Source organism: Myxine glutinosa, chromosome 10, assembly GCF_964187855.1.
Source record: "Myxine glutinosa chromosome 10, kmMyxGlut1.1, whole genome shotgun sequence".
NCBI lineage: Eukaryota > Metazoa > Chordata > Myxini > Myxiniformes > Myxinidae > Myxine > Myxine glutinosa.
Window position 1 is genome coordinate 92,659,038 of NC_136270.1, and position 24,023 is coordinate 92,683,060.

Here is a 24,023-nt window from a genome sequence, read left to right on the forward strand (position 1 = left end):
CCCCCAGCACTCCGCACAGCGGAGTATGTTTTTGTGCGTCACGACGCACATCGGTGGCCACTCCAGCCACCGTACGACGGGCCCTTCCGGGTGCTGCGACGGGACGACAAGTCGTTCGTCATCGACATCGGCGGCAGGTCGGACCGGATTGCAGTGGACCGCCTCAAGCCGGCGCACGTGGACGTCGACCACCCACCACGGATGGCCCTTCCGCCGCGGCGAGGCCGCCCCCCGTCCACGGGGCCCCCCACTCGACCGCCCACCACCTCACCGGACCCCCTCCCACGACCCGCCAGGGGTCGCTTCGGCCGGGTCATCAGGACCCCCCTCAAGTTGACCCTGCCGGTGCAATACGATTCTGGGGGGACGTGTGTAGCGGCTGCCGCTGGGGTTTCACAATCGCCTTGCACCTATCAAGGACGCGGAGCGATCACCATGCCGGGCTCGTCCAGGACGCCCGGGCAGGCCCGCGCTCAACTTGCCAGGCCTCGGTCGGGACGCCCGGGCATGCCCGGGCAGGCTCGCCCTCAACTTGCCAGGCCGCAGCCAGGACGCTGGGCCACGCCCCCTGGCGCCGGGCCTGGGCAAACCCCCTGGGTTAATAGATATATATTGCTGACCGATAAACGGGTTTTCAGAGTGCCTGAGTGTTTGATTTCAATAAAGCAACTCAGATGAATTCCAGCTTTTTGTCGCGTCCATTCTTCTGATCGACGTGGGAGCCCCAGCTCCTTCAATATATATATATGTATATATAAATAAGCAAGTCATACATGAAGATAAACTGGTGGCTAATGGCCAGGATGAAAACTTGGAAAACACCAAAGTGTTGGCTTCTGCCCCATCTGCTGGCATTTTCAAATGCCGGGAACATTTTGCTGCTGTCTGGATGCCAAACAGTGCACAATTCAACTAGCCCGTTTATAGCTCCCATTAAAAAAGATCCAAGTCCAATGAATTTTAATAAAATCTCATTATAAATATTTGTACAGTTATTTCCATAAGCACAGTCCTCCACCGAAAGCATCTGATAGGTAAGCTCGCATTTGATGGAGTTTTCTTCCCAAAATAATTCATGGATTCGACTATTCTCATCATGTGACCTTTAAGAAGAACAGAAGTTTACTGTGTGAGCTTTGCAGCTGATGATGATGATGAGGGAAGGGTGACAAACAACTTACTGAAGATCATGATGAAGCAGCAGTCGAGCACAATGTTGGGAAGGCGGAGATGTGCAGGGCAAGAAAAGGCAAACCCCTTCCCCAGTGCCCATGATACGTCTCCATCTTCACCCCCACTCTGACAGTTTGACCCAATGCGACCGCTCCAGCGAGGGTTCCGAGGAGGCTGCTCAGTTGGTGCAGCACTCCGTCACAATCCCCCGTGTGCGCTCAGCACCACTTACTATGTGAGCACGACACACGATCTCTCGGGTGCTGGGACATGTGGTCTGCGCCCATCTGCGCTCTGTTGGGGTTCGCGCTCTTCCACTGGGCCCTGACGCTCACGCCGTGCGCTTGGAGAGGCAGGTACGTGCGGATATGTGGATATGCGGATATGCAGGTATGTGTGCTCTGTTGTAACCCCCAAAGTACGTACGAAGTACGAACTACTACTGCAGCTGTAACGTTGTACGTGGGCGCCATGTGGTATATATATAACTAATGGGTGTACTCCACGTATTGTAATCCTGTTGGCATCAAACTTTAGGTTTTTTTCCAAAAAAAATAATTTTTGCCTAACACATTCCTCGGTACTCAATGATGAACCTCTGAAAGTTTGACGAAGATCGGTTTGGCCATGTCTGAGAATAATGGTGATAGACAGACAGCGACAGACAAACATGTCTCTCATGGTACAGATTAGTTCAAGGTATGTGTGGGTTCTGCTGTAATGTAAACCGTCCACCATCCAAGTACGAGGTGTGATGGGTACATAATGCATTATGCATGGTCTGTAGGTGTACCATATCACGAGGCATCGGTGGGTCTGTGCTCTATTTATCACGTGGTATGTGGTGACCACACCTGCTGCAACCACCATGCTATTCGTGCCCATGTGCACCTCCATTTCCTTACATTCCTCGGCGGGATAAATCATTCCCTTTTACTGCCTCATCTTACCTTCACAAGACGTTTCGTCACAATTTCAATTCCTGTCCGAAACCAACAAATTTCTTTACACACAGAGACATGTGAATATGGCTCAGGTTTTCATGGATGTCCCAGGTGTCTGGCAGGTGTGACCAATATTTACTTTCACAATTATATTTTTAATTCAGGTATAATTTTGGATTGTGCTGCAAACTTTCATTCTGATGATTTACACTCACAACTTCCAATCATTGAGTATTGATAGGTTTTGGACAAGGATGCATTACGTGACGTTCTACATATTATATGATTGCGGTGGATGGATAAAGGTGGAGAGGGGTGGGAGTTGTTATATTAACAAAACATAGGGGCAATACCCCTGGTGCTCACCTACTAGAATAAACAGCATATTGCATCGACTAAAGGTATTAACCAATTTCAATGGTTGCTAGAAGACAAGGTACAATGTAGAATCATACTAACATAATCATAATGACCCCCGGTAGACCCCCTTAGACCCAGATTTTTTTTAATGCCGTGAACAAACTTTAGTCACAACAAAACAAATATCATTTGTGCCAAATTTGGTCGCAATCCCATCAGCGGTTTTGGAGAAGTTAAAAGTGTTTACAGACGGACAGACGGACAGTTTACAGACGGACATCAGCCATGCCATCGCATATATATACAGTATATATGTGTATAATATATCTCAAGCACAATGGTGTGTGTGTGTGTATCTCAAGCACAAAAGCACAATTTATATATATAAAACACAGTTTGTGTGTGTGTGTGTGTGTGTGTGTGTGTGTAATGTTACCGAAAGACTCCTAAACGGAGAGGCTCACGTACTTGATATTTGGCACAGACATGGCCATTGAGCCTGGGAAGAACATGGCTGACCTAAAAAATTATTTCATAATATTTTTCAACCATATTTTTACCTCAGCGCGGAATATTATGACCGGAATCTGACCGGTAGCAGAGCAGCGCGCTGATTCGCTCAGAGCGATCACGTGATGTTCGTTGCCGCCATTAACTCAGTTACGCGTTCGCACGTATTTCAGAGCGAAAAGCGATTGCGTTTTTGCCGGGTACTTCTGCATGATTAGCATTTAGCATGATTTAGCATGATTTAGCATAGATAGTAGCATGTTTCACATAGATTTTTTTTAAGCAAGCAGAAGTACCCGGCATTGTACGAACTAGGGCATTGCCCGTACGTGGGTGCCCGTTCCTTGCCAAAAAAAAAAAAAAACGCTACCCGTACGCTCTACCCCGCCCGTACGCCCGTAAACAAAAAAAACAATGCTCTTCGCTTCCGCCCTTCGCTCTGACTGAATTGGGAGAAATAATGCGCATAAGAAATCGAATTACGTACCGTAATGGCGGTCAGCTCGTAACGCGCTCAGCTCCGCTCGTCTCACATCGGCCACGCCTACGCAACAAAGCGTTCTGTGATTGGATGCCGGAAAGCGTGCTGCCGGACAGTCTTCACTGTCCGGAAGTTCGCAAATCGCAGTTAGGATGAATCGTTTTAATTTAATCGCAGTTTGAATTCGTTTTAAAACATAGTTTAACGGCAACATAGTTTTCCAACGTGAAATAAATGAATACGCTGTCAAATGTGCCGTCCGAGGCAGAGTCTGATCGCCACGTTCGGCACACGTGATAGCTCGCTGCTCTCTGATTGGTTGAAGCGTTTTTTGGACATAGCTCGGTAGGTACTTGTCCGATTAATTACAAACCTTGAAAAGGCACATCCTCGGGTCCCCAGCAATATACCTGGCAAGTTTCAAGTATATCGGACCCGTGGTTGTCGAGAAACAGCGGTCACAGACAAACACACAGACACACAGACACACAGACACACAGACACACAGACACACAGACACACAGACACACAGACACACAGACACACAGACACACAGAGATTGCTGGAATTATAGATAGATAATATATAGATAGTGCCGTGTAGGGCGGAGTGATGCCGCTGTGGGAGGGACCGAGCAAGGTCGCTGTGGGCGGGACCGAGCGAGGTCGCTGTGGGCGGGGCCGAGCGAGGCAGCTATGGGCGGGGCCGAGAGAGGTCGCTGTGGGCGGGGCCGAGCGAGGTCTGCGTTAGTGCGTTGCCGTTGCCGTTGCCTGGTATAAAAAGATGGTGCTTGATGCTCTCTGCGTCAAGATACGGACTTGATGTCCGTATCTTTACAACAGACATTCCAATGATGATGATGATAAATGTAATACCACTCAAGGAAGGCCCACAACTCAAGAGAGTGGAAAAAAACAATAAAATGAACAAAAATACGGGGAAGGAGAAGCAACCACTCAGAAGAATGACAGAAAATCATTTCCCTTAAATTTACCGTGTTCACCAACTAGCACGACCAGATACAGGACACCAAAATAATTTCTCTTACACATATCGTGTCCACCAACCAGCAAGACCATACCACTTACCTCTGGATCAAACTGTATTTCAAATATTCAAACGGTTTTTACATGCTACCGTCTCCTAGCAACCAATGAAATTTTTCAAAAATATTGTAGTACATTTATTTTTTAATTATGTACCATATTTATGGCAGTATATTTATTTACCCAATTTTGTAAGGAAGGAAAATTTCCAGCGCGCTGATTCGCTCATTCGCGCTCATTGATGACGATCACGATCACGTGATGACGTGTCACAAATGATGATCGTGACGCGATCACGTGATGTTCCTTGCCGCCATAAACTCACAGCAAGTAGCATAGATTTAAGCATGATTAGCATTTAGCATGATTTAGCATGATTTAGCATAGATAGTAGCATGTTTCACATAGATTTTCTTTCAGCGAGGAATATTATACACGGATTCTGACCGGTGGCAGAGCAGCGCGCTGATTCGCTCAGAGCGATCACGTGATGTTCCATCCCCGCCGCCAGTTGGCTTCACTTTTCACGGAGTATGAGCATTCCATATATTTTCAATTCAGTGCGCCCGACTCGCTCACGTACTTGATTTGTGGCATAGACATGTCCATTGGGCCTTCACGGTGTAATTTGTGCGAGGCTTTTGTCCGAGTGAGCTTGAGTCGAGAGGGCGAATGTACTGGTTGGGAATGTATGGGTCTCCCTTCCCCCACCCGGCAACGCCGGTACTGGAGGGCGTCACAGGATCGGTGAGTCTCCAAAATCCGCTTCGTGCTGTTGCAAAGATTCAGGACGATGTCGCGATTGTTGTGCTGCTCTCCGACCATGAGAACTGCAACGTCATTGTTGACTGGCCCTCCCCTTCCCTCCCCCTCCCCCTCCCCCCTCCATCCTCCCCTCCCCCTCCCTTCCCCCTCCACCCTACCCCCTCCCCTTCTCCCCTCCCCCTCCCTTTTCCCCCTCCCCCTCCCTTTACCCCCTTCCCCTCCCCTCCCCCTCCCCCCTCCCCTCTCTCCCCTCCCCCCTCCCCCTCCCCTCCCCCTCCCCTCCCCCCCTCTCCTCTCCCATCCCTCCCCCTCCCCACCTCTCCTCTCCTCCCCCCCCCTCCCCCTCCCCCTCCCCCTCCTCCCTCTTCTCCCTCACGTTTATACACGGAATGCCGGGTACTTCCCCCCCCCTCTTCTCCCCTCCCCCCCTCTCCTCCCCTCCCCCCCTCTCCTCCCCTCCCCCCCCATTCCCCTCCCCTCCTCTTCCCCCTCCCCTCCCCCACCCGGCAATGCCGGGTACTTCTGCTAGTATATATATATATTTATTTATTTTTATTTTTTTATATATTTTTTTCGGGTTGTCCGTCCATCCATCCGTCCGTACGGGCTAAACCTCATTTTTCTCAGCAACCATATGTCCCATTGAGACGAAACTTTCAGGGTAGGAGTGACACCCATGCGGAATGTTTTTATGATAAACGTGATGTAATACGTCACGTGGTATGGCAGCCATCTTGGATTAAACGCAGATATAAAAAAATATATTTATCAGAAACCACTGAATGGAAACATTTGAAACTTGGCACATTGTCAAGTACTCCCAATGGGGAACAAAAGTATGATAATGATATCAAATGTGAAGTGGTATACCAGCCAAAAATGTTTTAATCGAATTCCTTATAGCCGGCGAAGCCGGTGTTGTGAATGAACGCGTACGTATTATGTTGAAAAGCCAGATTTTGCTGGATCCCTTGAGAATTTCGAAGCTTTGACGCACCAAATCGCTCAATGGAGGCCGCCATCTTGCGGATGCGGAAGTATGCATAACAAATTGAAAAAAGTTCAATAGGAGTTTGTTTCACCCGTCTTTTTTTGATTCACAATCTTATGCACCTCTAATTTGTAATTAAAATACTTTAAGACCAACCTCGGCCCGCACGGCCTGGTTATCTTCAACGAAAATCGTCACCAAACACCGGAACCAATGAGATTCGAGCATTTGAAAAAATATTTCAAAAAAGCTTATTACCACGTTTCGGAGGCTGAAAACGGCATCAAATATTCTAAATTTGACGAAGAATTATTTTTTAGAAATCTCGCGGCCGTAGGGTATAGTTTTTCACGGCCGGAAATATCCGAAATTGAGACGGAATTCATCGAATTAATCAAGAAGAAAATTTTATAAATTTTAATCTCATCCAGAATGCAAATGGTGTCATTTTGAACTCAGTACGGTACCGACTACACCAACCTACTACCAACTACCTAACCTACTGATGCCAGAGTGATGGGTAAAATAGTGGCAAGAGGCTTGGCTTCGCCGGCTCATTGCGGCTTTGCAGTCGGGTACTAGTAGCCGGCAAAGCCGGTGTTGTGAATGACTGCGTACATATTATGTTGAAAAGCCAGATTTTGCTGGATCCTTTGAGAATTCCAAGCTATGACGCACCAAATCACTCAATGGAGGCCGCCATCTTACGGATGCGGAAGTATGCACAAAAATTGCGAAAAAGTTCAATAGGAGTTTGTTTCACCCGTCTTTGTTTGATTCACCATCTTATGCACCTCTAATTTGTAATTAAAATACTTTAAGACCAACCTCGTTCCCCGGGCCCTGGTTATCTTCAACGAAAATCGTCACCAAACACCAGAACCAATGAGATTCGAGCATTTGAAAAAATATTTCAAAAACCAAATCGCTCCATGGAGGCCGCCATCTGGCGGATGCGGAAGTGGAATAAAATTGAGAAAAAGTTAAATAGGAGTTTGTTTCACCCGTCTTTGTTTGATTTACAATCTTATGCACCTCTAATTTGTAATTAAAATACTTTAAGACCAACCTCGTTCCCTGGGCCCGCACGGGCCCTGGTTATCTTCAACGAAAATCGTCACCAAACACCGGAACCAATGAGATTCGAATATTTGAAAAAATATTTCAAAAAAAGCTTATTACCATGTCTCGGAGGCTGAAAACGGCGTCAAATATTCTAAAATTGACGAAGAATTATTTTTTAGAAATCTCGCGGCCGTAGGGCATAGTTTTTCACGGCCGGAAATATCCGAAGTTGAGACGGAATTCACCGAGTTAATCAAGAAGGAAATTTTATAAATTTTAATCTCATCCAGAATGCAAATGGTGTCATTTTGAGCTAGGTACGGTACCTACTACATCTACCTACTACCAACTACCTAACCTACTGATGCCATAGTGATGGGTAAAATAGTGGCAAGAGGCTTTGGCTTCGCCGGCTCATTGCGACTTTGCAGTCGGGTACGAGTCCTAAAAATCTGAAATTGCATGCACATGATCTTTGACCCATTTGCATTGAAATATGAAACTTATGGCATCATAGGTCACATGATTTGGCAGCCATATTGGATTGAAGAAAATATTAAATAATTATATCTGAAACCGCTCACCCTGTCGATGCGAACATTTACAAATATCATCTAACAGCACTGTTGCATATCGTTTGAAAATGATGATGTCCGAGGTCACGTGGTTTGGCAGCCATCTTGGATAGAAAAACGAACCTTATTCGATCAACACGAAACTTCACAAACGTGATCCCCTACCCCTACATATGCAGAGTGATGGCATTTACCCGTTGTGGGACTATGCGGAGGCATATTGGCGACACAGTCGCATTGTTCTAGTTTTTTGTTAGCAACAGTAGGCATTAGGGTCAATGCAAGATCACTGTACTAATCAATGTCGTTGCTCTATACCAGCCATCACGATCTCTGAGCCACCAGGATATACTGAGCATGAGGTACCGTAGTGCTCTGAGTGGTTCTATGACTACAACTTCAGCGTCACTTAATTTATTTTGTGCAAAGGTTGAGTTTCCCTTTCCCAGAGATGTGCTTAGTTATGATGACGATGATAATAATAATAATAATAATAATAATAATAATAATAATAATAATAATGACATCAATGATACTATTTGTTGCTTTTTCATTCTCAACTAAGTAGTAAGCCTTCAAACTCCATTAATTTAGTTATTTGGTATAATGTAAACAGACCCCTATGTGTTACAGAAATATAATGATAAAGTCGTTCTTCTTGTCTCGTCTAACCCTGATCCCTGTATCTTACATTAGTGGCCTGGCACAGCAATATCCTGCCGGGGATTTTCCTGAACCCCCAGGAGTTACACAGGTAACCCTACAGTGCTCGCGCGGCACAGTGGAATGGCTCTATCCAACCGGTGCCCTACGCCTAAAGCTCTTCCCACTCACCGGAACATCTCGCCATCATGACGATCCTGCTATTTGCTTGAAACCATTCTCTGGCTCTCACGGAGCTGTACTCTACATTGAGACATCTGGACACCTGAAGCGTGTCGTCTCTCTCGATGACGCGGCACCTGGCGAGGAAGCCATATTTTGCCTTGGTAAGGAAGTGGCTTCCAGCAACGGTGGTGCTGTGGTGATATTTCTTCAAGCGACAACACAGACAGACATTAGCCGGAGAATTACTGCCTTCCACTTCGAGCTGTGGCCGGGCTCGGTTGGCTTGAGGCCTAAACTTGGGAAGAATGGTAAACAAGAACCTGAAGGTATTGAAACTTTGTTTTTTTAATTGACCTGGTACACATATTTATTTTAAATACATTGTAGCAACTGTACAAATGGCCCCAACCAACCTTTTCTCCTTCCCACTGAAGTTTGCCGAGTTGGCAACAGAGCCTTATGCTTGCGGACATTTGCAATCTTCTTCTTTAACGGATGCAATTATTCCCACGTTGTTGTGAGGTTGGCTGGGGGAAGCTTTTGGCCCAAGTCTTTCACGAACTGGTTGACCAGGCCTGACGTTCGACTAAAGTCAGGGCATGAATTTGGAATTTGTTCAGGGTGCCGGCGTGCTCTTTGCAAAGCACAGCTTGGGATCTTTAATATCCACCAACTAATGCCGGCAGATGGGACACCTAGTTTAACATCCACCCGAGGGATGGCACACACCTGCCTGTGAAACACCGGGTTTGCAGTGTATAGCTGGGTCGGGATTCCATCCCTGGCTAGACAGCTTAGAGGTGAGTGTGCATACCTCTAGGCCACCATGGCACCTCTACTTGCAGACATTTACAGACATTCTTACAAATGCACCTTTTATAGGCAATTCCTGTATGATGAAGGCAGCTTGCATCTTTATGCTAAGGTATCAATATCATACTTCCTTTTTCAACAAATTTGACTTAGTTCTTTGCATTTTTTCATGACTATTCGGGTCAAGTGTTGGTTTCGGCCAAAGGCTACTTCCATGACAGTCCATGTTACACTTCTCAAGAGGGATATAAGGCAAGGTAGGGGGGTGGCAATTCCATTTGAACCTCCAGTAGGGACAATGCCACTCTCACCACTTTGTGTGCCCAGCTGCCCAGTCTAATTGCATAGCCCATGTGGAGTTAAGCTATGGTATGAAGGAAGCCTACTCAAGGGTAGGGAGCTTATTCCAGGAGATTTCAAAACCGTATGTCTACAAGGATTTGGGGAATGGGGTTGGGTACGAGCGTATGGTGAATAGAGGGTAGGGGATCGAGCATATGTGGATGAGGTTTTTGTGTATTATGGCGAAGTTTCATACATTAATAAGTAGGTGATGTTCTGATTAAAATCTCACAGTATAACACAGGCATCACACATATGAAACATTCATGTTGGGAGGCGGTGCATGTTTTGAAAATGGTGCCTCTGTTTTTTTGGGTTTTTTTGTATACAAGGTCGAGGCTTCTGCAAGAGCTAACATTGCTCACAAAAAGACAAACTGACACATAAAACATATGATAAAGGGAGCGGGAGAACAAGATGGAGAGCAGGGACATCGGGAGATCTGTGGGAGGGAGAGGGCTTGGGGGGACAGGGCATGGGAAGGGGGGGGGGGTGGGAGAGTTAAAAAAACACATGGACACAGCTCGGACTTCCAGGAAAGAAGTTGGTATTTCAAAAAAGTGTATCTGGGGTGAAAATCCCCGGGGGTAGAAAAGATCAAGGTTTTGGATGGGGGAAGATAAGAGATGGTGGTGAACAGCTGTTTTAAAGACCTGGAGGGAGGCGCGAGATTGGAGAGAGTGAGGGAGTTTGTTCCAGAGGCGGGAGAAACGGGGAATGAAAGAGTGAAGGTGAGCAGAGAGTCTTGATTTTGGCAGTTTAACTATAAGAGGGTTGCTGGCAGATCTTGTGCGACCTGTAGGAATATTTGGGGGACAGAGCCCAGAGAGAGCTGGGGGAGCAAGGCCGGAGTGGAGTCGGTAGAAGACAGAAAGACCACCAACCTGCCTGCGGTGAGTGAGTGAAAGGCCCTCGGAGTTAGCTTCATCGCGGGAGATTCCAATGATTCTGAAAGCTTTGGTTTCAACAGCGTGAAGTTGTTTATAAACCACCGCCTTCCATGGTAATAGAAACAAAAGACCATTGCAGAGTTGCTGCATGATCCCTACCCTGATCTGTAGGTCATTCCTGCAGGCATTGCCTTGTATTCATTCATCACTTCAGCAAGTCATTCTATATACCATCTACTGACTTCAGACTGTAGTTTCGGAGCTTGATTGATGCTGAGAAGGAAGGGACGAGAAATAATGCAGAGATCACAAAATGGCGGAAATTGGGAACGAACGACCAACTCGAGATTTAATCTGAGAACAATCTGAGGCCCAGAGGACTGGTGTTTCAACCAGAGAGTGGTTTTCGGCTGGGAGGAGGATACATCTCTCTCGATAGGGAGCGTTCGAGGGAATGGAGGTCATGTGGGGAGAGACGGGTCCAATCCCAAGGCAATTGTCGGCCGAAACGCTGCGAGAACTTCCATCTTATAGCAGGCAACCTTTCTGTGGCCTAGTTGGTTGTGGGCCTCTAGTTTTCACCATTTTTCAGTCACTGCATTATGTCAAAGTGATGTGTCCAAACTACACTCAGTTATTCTCTTATAGGAAGGGAAGTGTTTGTTAATTAGATCTTTCTGAACTTTTTCTTTTCAGATGTTTGCCGACCTTGCAGTGGCGAAGAGATGCTCACGGCGGCCTGCACAAGTGATTTCAGTAAGTCAGTTGGGATAAAGTCTGCATCAAACTAAACCTTTACAGTCAGGCCATCATATTTCATGGAATTAAGCTGAATCTCTTATTGTGATGTACAGGCTTGTAGTCTTTTTAGCCGCGTCGCAGACGCTGCTAATAGAGTGCCCTCTGCTGTTGTTGTTGTTCTTCTTGTTCTTGTTCTTGCAGAGAGACAAAACCTCAAAGCTCCACCCATTCTGGGAACCATAGCTCCACCCATTGTGGGAGAGGCTTCATATAAACAAATATCCACCATTTTATTAACTCGCATAGCTTTGAGGCCTGTTTTGTAGGCCCGTGGTGTCTTCCTCTCTCACACAGTTTTATTTCAAATCAAATTCGATATATCATTTCATTTTTCACAGTCGCTAACATAGTTTTAGACTCGGTTGAAAAAAAACGGGAAGAAAATCCGATGAAAGTTGCCCTTTATAGAACGAAATGAATTCTCAAAGGCCTGTAACTTCAAGTCCATTGAGATATTTTTTTTTTAAATCGCGGCATGGTCAGTCATACACCGCCCGAAATAACAGACGGGAAAATGCCGAGATATATTAAAAATTCGTCCATTTGATGACAATCGTCACGATGAAATATTTAATTTATACGTCGTCACAATAATGTGGAGAGAGGAGCATAGCTTCGTTCACATGTCGCCACATACGGGAAATTGCCGAGATATATTTTTTTTAAATCGCGGCATGGTCAGTCATACACCGCCTGAAATAACAGACGGGAAAATGCCGAGATATATTAAAAATTCGTCCATTTGATGACAATCGTCACGATGAAATATTTAATTTATACGTCGTCACAATAATGTGGAGAGAGGAGCATAGCTTCGTTCACGTGTCGCCACACACGGGAAATTGCCGAGATAAATATTTTTTAAATCGCGGCATGGTCAGTCATACACCGCCTGAAATAACAGACGGGAAAATGCCGAGATATATTAAAAATTCGTCGCCACACACGGGAAATTGCCGAGATATATTTTCACTTTGCACAAAAATAACATCAAGTAATCGAATCAATAGGAATGTCCTGTGCCTATAACATCGACGTTATAGGCACAGCTGCATCTAGGCATTGTGTAACATCGACGCGGCTTTTGTTTTAATTAAAACTTTTTGTACTTGTTATTATCTCAGTTGCAATACAGGTGTAATATTTAAATCTAACTAGGTATACTCCCATGTAACATAGTGGCCTAGTGTTTTTGAACACGTTTATTCATATATTTCACTGTAAACACAATTAACAATCTCGTTCTGCTCAGATACAACACTTAATGAGTCCAATGATCGATCTATTGAGAGAGATGCATATACAGTTGCCTTGACTGAATTGTAGCGGCTGCCGCTGGGTTTTCACAATCGCCTTGCACCTATCAAGGACGCGGAGCGATCACCATGCCGGGCTCGTCCAGGACGCCCGGGCAGGCCCGCGCTCAACTTGCCAGGCCTCGGTCGGGACGCCCGGGCATGCCCGGGCATGCCCGGGCAGGCTCGCCCTCAACTTGCCAGGCCGCAGCCAGGACGCTGGGCCACGCCCCCTGGCGCCGGGCCTGGGCAAACCCCCGAGGATAATATATATATATTGCTGACCGATAAACGGGTTTTCAGAGTGCCTGAGTGTTTGATTTCATTAAAGCAACTCGGATGAATTCTAGCTTTTTGTCGCGTCCATTCTTCCGATCGACGTGGGAGCCCCAGCTCCTTCATTGGTGACCTATCGACATGGACACGGCAGTCGCCCTTAAACTGCCTACCTTCTGGGAGGCTCACGCGGCGGTTTGGTTCGCGCAGGCGGAGTCCCTGTTCGCCCTGCGAGGCGTCACGGCCGACGACACCCGCTTCCACCATGTGGTAGCTGCGCTCGGGTCGGCTACCGCGGCCCGCGCCCTGAGCCTCCTCGAAAGCCCGCCAGCCGCTGACAAATACGGCGCGATTAAGAAGCTGCTCCTCGATGCTTTCGCCCTCCCATCGGCGGAACGCGCACGGCGCCTGCTCGAACTGCCTGAGCTCGGCGACACGCGCCCTTCCGAGCGAATGGACTACATGCTTTCACTGCTCGGCGAGCACTCTCCGGCATTCCTGTTCCGGGAGCTGTTCCTCCGTCAGCTGCCTAACCCGGTACGCCTCGCCCTGGCAAGCACGACGATCACAGATCCCCGGGCCCTTGCCAGAGAAGCCGACAAGATCTCTGCCGCAGGACAGCGCATCGCAGCGGCGACATGGGACCCACCGCCGTCCGACGCAACACCCATGGCGCCCGAGCACCCGGCACGGTCGACGGCCGAACTGCCGACGCAATTGGCGGCCGCTCTACCGAGCCGACCACCTCCAGCACGACGACCGAGGCCTCCACCTGACCAAGCGTGGTGTTACTATCATGCCAGGTTCGGACAGAAGGCCCGGACATGCCGACCCCCGTGCACCTTCGGCAGGCCGGGAAACGGCCGGGCCGGCGTTCATTACCAGCCATGAGCGCCGGCCACACGGGCAACTTACTGTTCATCACGGATAAAGCGTCTGGACGGCGCTTCCTGTGCGACACCGGCGCCCAACTGAGCGTCATACCCGCCTCTGACCAGGACAGGCATTCCGCGGTTTGCGGCCCCTCCTTGGTTGCGGCCAACGGATCGACTATCCGCACCTTCGGCCCGCGCAACGTCACCCTCTGCTTCGGCGGCCAACGCTTTGCTTGGACGTTTGTAACCGCCAACGTGCCCATGGCTCTGCTAGGCGCCGACTTCCTCTGCGCACACGGACTGCTGGTGGACGTCCAACGGCGTCGTTTAATCAACGCTGAAACCTTCAGCTCCCTGGTATGCACATTGAGCAGCTCCGCGCCGACCGAGCTGGCATGCACCGTCCCGGCGGCGAACGAGTTTGCTCGCCTGCTCACGGAGTTCCCGGCCCTCACGCGGCCGACGTTTTCGGCCGTCGCAGTACGGCATGGGATCGAGCACCACATACCAACCACGGGCCCGCCGGTCTACGCCAGGGCCCGCCGCCTCGACCCAGCCAAGCTCGCCGTAGCGAAGGCCGAATTCGACGCGTTGGAGCACCTCGGCATCGTGCGGCGCTCCGATAGCGCGTGGGCCTCGCCACTGCACATCGTGCCAAAGCCGGGGGGTGGATGGCGCCCGTGTGGCGACTACCGCCGTCTCAATGACGCTACCACCCCCGACAGGTACCCGATCCCGCATATCCAAGACTTCTCCACCCGTCTGGCGGGACGGGTCATTTTTTCGAAAATTGATCTCATACGGGGATATCACCAGGTACCTGTCAGGGCGGCCGACGTCCCTAAAACGGCAGTCATCACGCCGTTCGGCTTATTCGAATTCTTGCGGATGCCGTTTGGTCTCAAGAACGTGGCTCAGGCGTTCCAGCGCTTGATGGACGGCGTGCTGCGTGACCTGCCGTTCCTTTTTGTTTACCTGGACGACATCCTCGTCGCCAGCACGTCCCGGGCCGAGCACCTCCTCCACCTCCGAACACTGTTCGGGCGCCTCAGCGAGCACGGCCTCATCGTCAACCCGGCCAAATGCCACTTCGGCACGACGGCCGTTGATTTTTTGGGCCACCACATCACCAAGAACGGGGCCGTGCCGCTGCCAACCAAGGTCGAGGCCATCACCACGTTCCCGCGTCCCCGCACCATAAAGGCCCTGCAGGAATTCCTGGGAATGGTGAATTTTTATCACCGCTTCGTGCCCCGCGCTGCTCAACTCATGCGGCCCCTCTACGAAGCCCTCCGGGGCAAGCCGGCCAAGCACGACATCGCCTGGTCCGCAGCAATGGATGCGGCCTTCCAACGCTCAAAGCGGGCCCTCGCCGACGCAACACTGCTCGCTCACCCGGTGCTCAACGCTCCCATCGCCCTCACCACGGATGCCTCCGACTACGCGGTGGGCGCCGTACATGAGCAATGGGTGAACGGGGTTTGGCAGCCACTCGCTTTTTTCAGCCGGCAGCTCTGGCCGAACGAGCTCAAATACAGCACGTTTGACCGGGAGCTCCTCGGTCTACACCTGGCCGTCCGCCATTTCCGCCACCTCCTGGAGGGCCGACCTTTCACGGCGTTCGTCGACCACAAGCCGTTGGTTTACGCCATGGCCAAGGTCAAGGAGCCATGGTCGGCCCGCCAACAGCGCCACCTCTCCGCCGTGTCGGAGTTTACCACGGACATCCGGCACGTCGCCGGCAAAAACAACGCCGTGGCCGACTGTCTTTCCCGGGCCAGCGCGAACGCGGTCCACCTGGGCGTGGATTTTGCGCTTATGGCGGCGGACCAAACCACCGACACCACGGTGCAAGCCCTCCGGGCGGCGGACACGGGCCTCCGCCTGGCCGACATCCCCTGCGCGGACACTGTCCTGCTCTGCGACGTCTCCCAAGGCCAGCCTCGCCCCATCGTGCCCGTCACCTGGCAACGCCGCATCTTCGCCTCCCTCCACGGCCTTTCCCACCCGGGCCGGAAAGCTTCCCAGAAGCTGGTGTCGGCGCGTTTCGTCTGGCACGGCCTTCGTCGGGACGTCCGCGATTGGACCAGCGCCTGCACGGCCTGCCAACGGGCCAAGGTCCACCGACACACCCAGGCCCCGCTGGCACCTTTCACCGTGCCCGAACGACGTTTCGACCACGTCAACGTGGATCTGGTGGGCCCCCTCCCCCCGTCACGGGGGTTCACACACCTGCTCACCATGGTGGACAGGACCACCAGGTGGCCGGAGGCCGTTCCCCTCGTCTCCACCACCACCGCCGACGTGGCGCAGGCTTTCATCGCCACCTGGGTCGCCCGCTTCGGCGCACCGGCGGACATCTCGTCAGACCGCGGACCACAGTTCACCTCCGAGCTGTGGGGCGCGGTCGCCCGCAACCTGGGGGTCAAGCTCCACCGTACTACGGCCTACCACCCCCAAGCAAACGGGTTGTGCGAGCGATTCCACCGCTCCATGAAGGCCGCGCTCATGGCCGGCCTTCAAGACGGCGGTTGGGCCGACCGGCTGTCGTGGGTCCTTTTGGGCCTTCGCACGGCCCCCAAGGAGGACCTCCAGGCATCCACCGCCGAGCTGGTCTATGGCCAGGTGCTACGCGTCCCGGGCGAATTCGTGCCCGACGCTACCAGTCCCTGGTCCGCAGCTCACCAGCGCTCGGACCTCCAGGAGGCCGCCCGACGGTTTGCCCCCGTGCCGACATCCCACCACGGTGACCCCCGGTCCTACGTCCCCCCAGCACTCCGCACAGCGGAGTATGTTTTTGTGCGTCACGACGCACATCGGTGGCCACTCCAGCCACCGTACGACGGGCCCTTCCGGGTGCTGCGACGGGACGACAAGTCGTTCGTCATCGACATCGGCGGCAGGTCGGACCGGATTGCAGTGGACCGCCTCAAGCCGGCGCACGTGGACGTCGACCACCCACCACGGATGGCCCTTCCGCCGCGGCGAGGCCGCCCCCCGTCCACGGGGCCCCCCACTCGACCGCCCACCACCTCACCGGACCCCCTCCCACGACCCGCCAGGGGTCGCTTCGGCCGGGTCATCAGGACCCCCCTCAAGTTGACCCTGCCGGTGCAATACGATTCTGGGGGGACGTGTGTAGCGGCTGCCGCTGGGGTTTCACAATCGCCTTGCACCTATCAAGGACGCGGAGCGATCACCATGCCGGTCTCGTCCAGGACGCCCGGGCAGGCCCGCGCTCAACTTGCCAGGCCTCGGTCGGGACGCCCGGGCATGCCCGGGCAGGCTCGCCCTCAACTTGCCAGGCCGCAGCCAGGACGCTGGGCCACGCCCCCTGGCGCCGGGCCTGGGCAAACCCCCTGGGTTAATAGATATATATTGCTGACCGATAAACGGGTTTTCAGAGTGCCTGAGTGTTTGATTTCAATAAAGCAACTCAGATGAATTCCAGCTTTTTGTCGCGTCCATTCTTCTGATCGACGTGGGAGCCCCAGCTCCTTCAGAATAACGGTTTCGGAAGGTCGAAGCAAATTCTGTAAAAGGTCTGTCCCTGTAACTTGTTGATGGTCATAGAAACGGCCAAACATATCAGAAACTGTCTTCTTTTGAATTTGAAAGACATATTTGTATCAGATGGTGGTATAGTGGGCGGAATAGCAGGTGGTGTAGCAGGTGGTGTAGCGGGTGGTGTAGCGGATGGTGTAGCGGGCGGTGTAGCGGGTATTGTAGCAGGCGGTGCAACGGGTGGTGTAGCGGGCGGTGTAGCAGGTGGTGTAGATGACGGTGTAGCGTTATTGTTTGAAATAAAAGAACTTTGACATCAAAAATACACATATTTGTATCAGATGGAATGAGAGCGCTGTGTGAGAACGTATCTGCTCGTAGTCTTCTATGGTGCTTTTACATGATAAATTATGATCAACTATTGTCATACATCACCATGTGAGAACGTGTGAATATTATCCAAAAGATCATTCATTGGCTCACGTGCAAGTGAATGGTTTTTCTTTCTCGTATCCCATGTCTTCACCAAATTGTGTTCAAGGCTGCAAATTTATCAGGAAAAATATTCCACAGTGTTTGCTATTTGAATGACGTCACAACTCCTAAAAAGCAATTAGCTTATCCTTCCTTGTGCACAAGCATATTTTTTTTCCTAACAGGGATCGAAAACTCATGGAGGAGCTTGTGCACATATCATAGGCAGGACACTTAAAGCAAAATATACACACATCAGTACTGCCATCATCAGTGTACTTCGACATAAATTTCAAGTATATCAGTGGATAAATCAACAGTCTTTGATTTTGAATATGGGAACCCAGTACCATGAGCCAAGTCCAACTCAGATGGGAATGCCCATCAGTCCATTGAAGCAATTTCTCTTCGTTAGAATTATACCAATACAAACTAGAAAGCATCTGAAAATGCAAAGCCAGTCCGCATCCGCTTTGTATTCGGACTTCTTCCTCTGTATGCTAAACATGATGAAAACAGAAAGAAAAAAAAAAATACAAAACAAGGGTCACGATTTTTTTTTGTGGTCTGCCGGGCTACCTAAACTGATTTTTGTTGTGGTCTGCCGGGCCACCTAAAATGATTTTTTTTTGTGGTCCGCCGGGCCACCTAAACTGATTTTTGTTGTGGTCCGCCGGGCTACCTAAACTGATTTTTTTTGTGGTCCGCCGGGCCACCTTAACTGATTTTTTTTGTGGTCCGCCGGGCCACCTAAACTGATTCTTGTTGTGGTCCACCGGGCCACCTAAACTGATTTTTTTTGTGGTCGACCAGGCATTAATAAGGAGTTGGTCCCCCCCCCCCCCCCCCCCTTTGCTGCTATAACAGCCTCCACTCTTCTGGGAAGCCTTTCCACTAGATGTTGGAACATTGCAGCCGGGATTTGCTTCCATCCAGCCACAAGAGCATTAGTGAGGTCGGGCACTGATGTTGGCCGATTAGGCCTGACTCGCAGTCGACATTTAAATTCATCCCAAAGGTGCTCGATGCAGTTGAGGTCAAGGCTCTGTGCAGGCCAGTCAAGTTCTTCCACACCGATCTCGACAAACCATTTCTGTATGGACTTCGCTTTGTGCATGGGGGCATTGTCATGCTGACACTTTTGTCATGTCATGCATTGTCATGCCGAAACAGAAAACAGAAAACTCACTCCTCTTTATTTGTCTTTGGAGATTGCATGGCTGTGTGCTTGATGATATATATATATATATATATATATTTTTTTTTTTTTGTATACTGAATCGAGGCTCGTGAAAGAGCTAACATTTATTTCACAAACAAATCAACCAGACAAACAAAATATACAAAAAGAGGGAGCGGAAGACAAGATGGGGAGAGAAGGGGAAGCACACAACCACAACATTTGAGAGCAGGGAGAAGTGTGGGAGGGAGAGGGCTTGGGGGCAGGAGGCGTGGGAGGGGGAGGGGGGGGGGGGGGAGAGGTATAAAACACAAGGGGACTGAAATTAGTGGGGGTAGAAAAGATCAAGGTTTTGGATGGGGGAGGATAAGAGATGGTGGTGAACAGCTGTTTTAAAGACCTGGAGGGTGGAGTGGGATTGAAGAGAGTGAGGGAGTTTGTTCCAGAGGCGGGAGAAAAGAGGAATGAAGGAGTGAAGGTGAGCAGAAAGTCTTGATTTTGGCAGTTTAACCATAAGAGGGTTGCAGGCAGATCTTGTGCGACCTGTAGGAATATTTGGGGGAGAGAGCCCAGAGAGGGCTGGGGGGGCAAGGCCAGAGAGGAGTCGGTAGAAGACGTTTGTGGGCTTTTGTTACGTTTGTGTTATTGTTACGTTTTGTTATTGTTACGTTTTGTGTTATATTGTTACGTTTGTGGGGGGTAGGCAATGTAGGGGTTACCTTAGTCCAGGTAAAATTGTATAGGTAATTTGCTCCGACTGTTGTGAAGAAGAAGAACACCTATGTACCATAAGTAGGGATCCGTTTAGACCGGATGTCATTTAAGAGTGTATCATTGTCTCCACGACGAGGAGTGTGGTTATGTTAATGAGTTAGGGATTAAGGGTAATTAATCCCCTGTATGTAATTGCCTCTGTAACTTTTCCTGTGTTCCTTATGACACCGCACAACACACCATAGTCAAGACAAGCAATCGACACCATAATTAATAACACTAAATAAAACAACCGGAAGCAGGACATTGAAAACTACCATGGGTTCTGCCAGCCGAGCCATCACAAAGGCCGGAAAGTGGCGATGAGGCCACGCCCCAAAGAACGATTGGTCAGGACGGCAATAGATTTGATGTGGTGGCGGCCGTTGATTGGGCCGCGCAGGGGATCGTCGGGTGACATAAGAGCTCTGAGAGCCAAAAGACTGTAGTCCCGACATTTTGCTCTCTTTGGTCCTGGCTTTGGTGGCGAGCAGACGTGGACATTTTGGCTCTTGCGTGGGGATTTCATCACAAGCAGTGGCATCCATTATCGCTCTTGCGTGGGTACAGTCATTACGAGCAGTCCCGACATTTTGTCCTCTTGCGCGAGGGACGTTGAAAGGGAGCAGTCACATATACCTCTTGGCTTTGGTGGTGAGCAGACATGGACATTTACTCACTCCTCTTGCGCCAGGGACATTGGAGTCGGCATTTTATATCCCTGGCTTTGGGTTTTGACGATCATGAGGAGGGGCGGTCGCGGCTCGTGGACTCTGGTGCGCTTGGCCCGTAGCTTTGTGACGGCTGAGGGCCGTGCCGAGTGAACCGGAGAGACCTCCGTGCTGTGTGAAGCAGGCGGCGAGGATGGGTGCGGCTGGAGTGAACGAACGGCGCGCTAAGTCCGGTTTTCCCGCGCACTGACTTGGCGCCAACCAGTGTGTTTTCCCGCGCAGCACCTGTGATGATCCCCGACGAGGTTCAAGAGCCGCCCAGAGCTAAGTACCTCAACACACATTTTTACTTTCAGTTATTTTTCCCCTTGTGTGTATATGGGTCCGTAGGGAGCGCTCCATTTAGGAATATTAGGTTATTGTGTATTTTCTTGTTTTCCTGCATTTATTTTCATTAAACCTGTTTATTTGTTGCAATATGAATTCCGTGTCGGTTGAATTGATTATCACAGGGTCAAAGACGTCCAGTGGGGTCCGTGAAGGTAAGAGCTTCATTACCCTTTGCTGCCTCATCCCCCACACGTATTAACTCCGCAATAGTTGAATTGAATGCCTCGGAGTGTAAAGCTCGATCGGCTAATCCATCCCCAGGGGTGTTCACCCCGGGAACGCGACAATATACCTGTCAGCAATGGGTGTGGCTGAAACAGCCGAATCCACTAATTAGAAGGGGTGTCGCATATTTATGGCCGTGTGTGTGTGTGTGTGTGTGTGTGTGTGTGTGTGTGTGTGTGTGTATCTACTTTTATCTGCTTGGTGACAGCATTTGACCTTGACATCTTTGCACTGCTTGAGGCCCTTCTAGGCTTGCATTCATGACATCGTTGTGACGGAATCATCACAACATTTGTCCAGGTTGGAGAACTTCAGTAATTGCATTCGTCGAACTCTTGACTGCTTAAAACAACGATGATGCTTCCTTGTTGTGATCAGTTGGGCAAAACAGGATGTGTCCATGTGGCAGACGGCACTTGTGGATTTCACATACGATCTGGCATCCTCAACAATTAGTGGTGTATCATTAACCAGGATATATCTTTTACGGAAGCAAAATATTATGCAAATAAACAATGAAAGATGCAAACCTTTCCTAAGATGTAATCAGTCTTGATGTGAGCCTTTGTATTGTATCTCCGACCTGAATATACAGCATAGCATAATAAAAATAAAACCTCGAACATTCTTTGTATTTCTCTTGTTTGTGCCTCAAATCCTCTAAACCTCTCTTTTCCCAATCTCAACTGATGCAGTGGCCCAGGGTGAGATGGTCTCCATTGAAAAAGTGCCTCAACGAGGACACATGGCCATTTACATCTCAGCGCAGCGTATCCTGAAACAGATGGATCCTGCTTTTGGAGAATCAACTGACTCAGGGTCCAGGACACAAGAGTGGGTGCTTTGGATGCCGCTCAGTTGTGGCATCAAGATGGACACCGGAGAATTTATGTTTATGGGCAGAATGCGATTTGGGGAGATATGGTTGACTTGTGCTCCATGGCTTTTGGACTTCAATCGAGCTTACCTTTTTTCTCAAACTACCGGAAACAATCCATGTGAGCTCAAACTTGATTGATGTGCAGTGGAATATGAAGATAAACAGAAGGAATATAAGAAATCCATATTGTACTGAAGAACCTTTCTTTCTCTCCCCTCCCACTTTGCACAGCTGCCGCTCGCTTAGCACGCACGTGCGATTGCCAGGTCTGTTGCTCAGTCACTGGCGGTACGTGCTGTGTCTCTCGTGTTGCTTTTTTCCTTTCTTCCTACCTTTTGGTCCTTTCTGCTGTCCAAGTGTCGATGTCCCTTTCTATCGTCTTGTCGACTGAGCGAGAGAGGGAGAGACAGCGCGGTTAAAGTTAGCCACTTTAGGTGGTTAACGGGATTTATTTCTTTATTTCCCAGTTATTGTTGTTGTTTATTTTTTTGCATTTATTTAGGCTTTATAAACCTTTGTACCATTTATTGGTTATTTTTTTTCGTTTAGTTACTTCAAATGGCTAGCAAGAATAGTCGAAGTAATGCCGGTCGTGACGCCGATGAGGTGTTAACAGATGAACACGGCATGTGTTTTGTCCCACCGGAAGATGTCTCGCTGGAGGAGACGCTCCTCGCAATCGGAGAATTGATCGGTTGTGAGACCATACGGGCAGCGTCCCGAATGCACCACAAGGTGGTTGTTTTCGTTTCACGTGTCCATTTCGCACGCATCGTCGTGCAGAACGGACTCACCTTGGGTAATGACCAGTTTGTTCCGGTTTCGCCGTGGAACACTCCGGCCTCAAAGGTAATACTATCAAACGTTCTACCGACGCTGTCTAATGAGGAAATTCTTCAGAAGCTCGGTCAGTACGGTACTGTGGTGTCGAGAATTATCCAAGCCTCCATTCGCACCACAGACGGGAAGCTTAAGCATATCGAAACGTTTAGACGGTTTTGTTATGTTGTTTTGAAGGTTGGTTTGACGCAATTGAATGTCTCTCTCGTTTTTAAGTCGTCAAAACGTGAGCACAGGATTTTTGCGGCAACGGAGAGGTTGATTTGTTACGGGTGTGGTGTACATGGACACACTCAGCAGTATTGTCCTGATGGGGAGAAAACGTATGCCACAGCAGCCGGACCAGCTCCCCCCGTGACCACTACGGATGATTCTATAGATGTTTCGCCTTCAGTGCGGGAATCTACATCGGACCATCAAGGTACGGCTAAGAGTGGTGCTGATGAGACCCATACGGATGTGCTTCGTGTAAGCGATGAGTCATCCAGTACAGCTGGCCATCGTGCAACCGATGAGTCAGCAAATGTAAGGGAGAAGCCTCTACCTGTAGAGGGAATGTTTTGTGAGGAGCAGCAGATTGTAGATGCGGCGTCTCGGAAAAATTTGAAACGGTCACTTGTAAGTGCGAGGAATGAGAACAAAGGTGTTAAAGTGTTGGTGGTGTAGACAGGAAGCAGTTTAAACGATTCAGACAGTCCTTCACATGAAGATCAGCAAGGTGGTGAAACTATGGCTGACATGATACCACCTGCTCAGGATGAAGGGGAACTTTTTCGTGAAGGTTGTAAATCAACCTGCGAAACCGAACAGCCTACTGATGACCATATCAATTCTAATGGGGAATGCAAAATACCCATTACTACTAATAACGACTCCTCCCCCCCCATTGCAATGATGCATGAGGATGAAGAGGATGAAGAACCTAAGGTAGATGGGGATGGAACAGGTGTTTCTGTACAGGTTCAGGAGGAACTCGTTACTAGCGTCACGGAGGGAATTCTAACTACAGAGACACTGATCGGCCATGAGGAACCAGTGGCAATGGTTGACAGGGCTCCCCCCCCCCCCCCCCCCCT

At 49.7% G+C, this 24,023-nt stretch overlaps 1 protein-coding gene across 2 annotated transcripts; it reads left to right on the forward strand.

The window, feature by feature from the left end:
- Positions 1 to 1,311: 1,311 nt before the first annotated feature.
- Positions 1,312 to 22,446, forward strand: LOC137433427 (meteorin-like protein). 2 transcript variants are annotated; one of them, XM_078786238.1, is made up of 4 exons: positions 1,312 to 1,529; positions 8,607 to 9,064; positions 11,480 to 11,539; positions 21,923 to 22,446. In XM_078786238.1, the coding sequence occupies exons 1-4, from the start codon at positions 1,444 to 1,446 to the stop codon at positions 22,243 to 22,245; spliced, it is 927 nt and encodes a 308-aa protein (XP_078642364.1). In that variant the 5' UTR covers positions 1,312 to 1,443; the 3' UTR covers positions 22,246 to 22,446. The 2 variants fall into 2 exon arrangements, with proteins under 2 accessions (XP_078642364.1, XP_078642365.1); XM_078786239.1 differs by having other exon boundaries at positions 1,520 to 1,563.
- Positions 22,447 to 24,023: the final 1,577 nt, after the last annotated feature.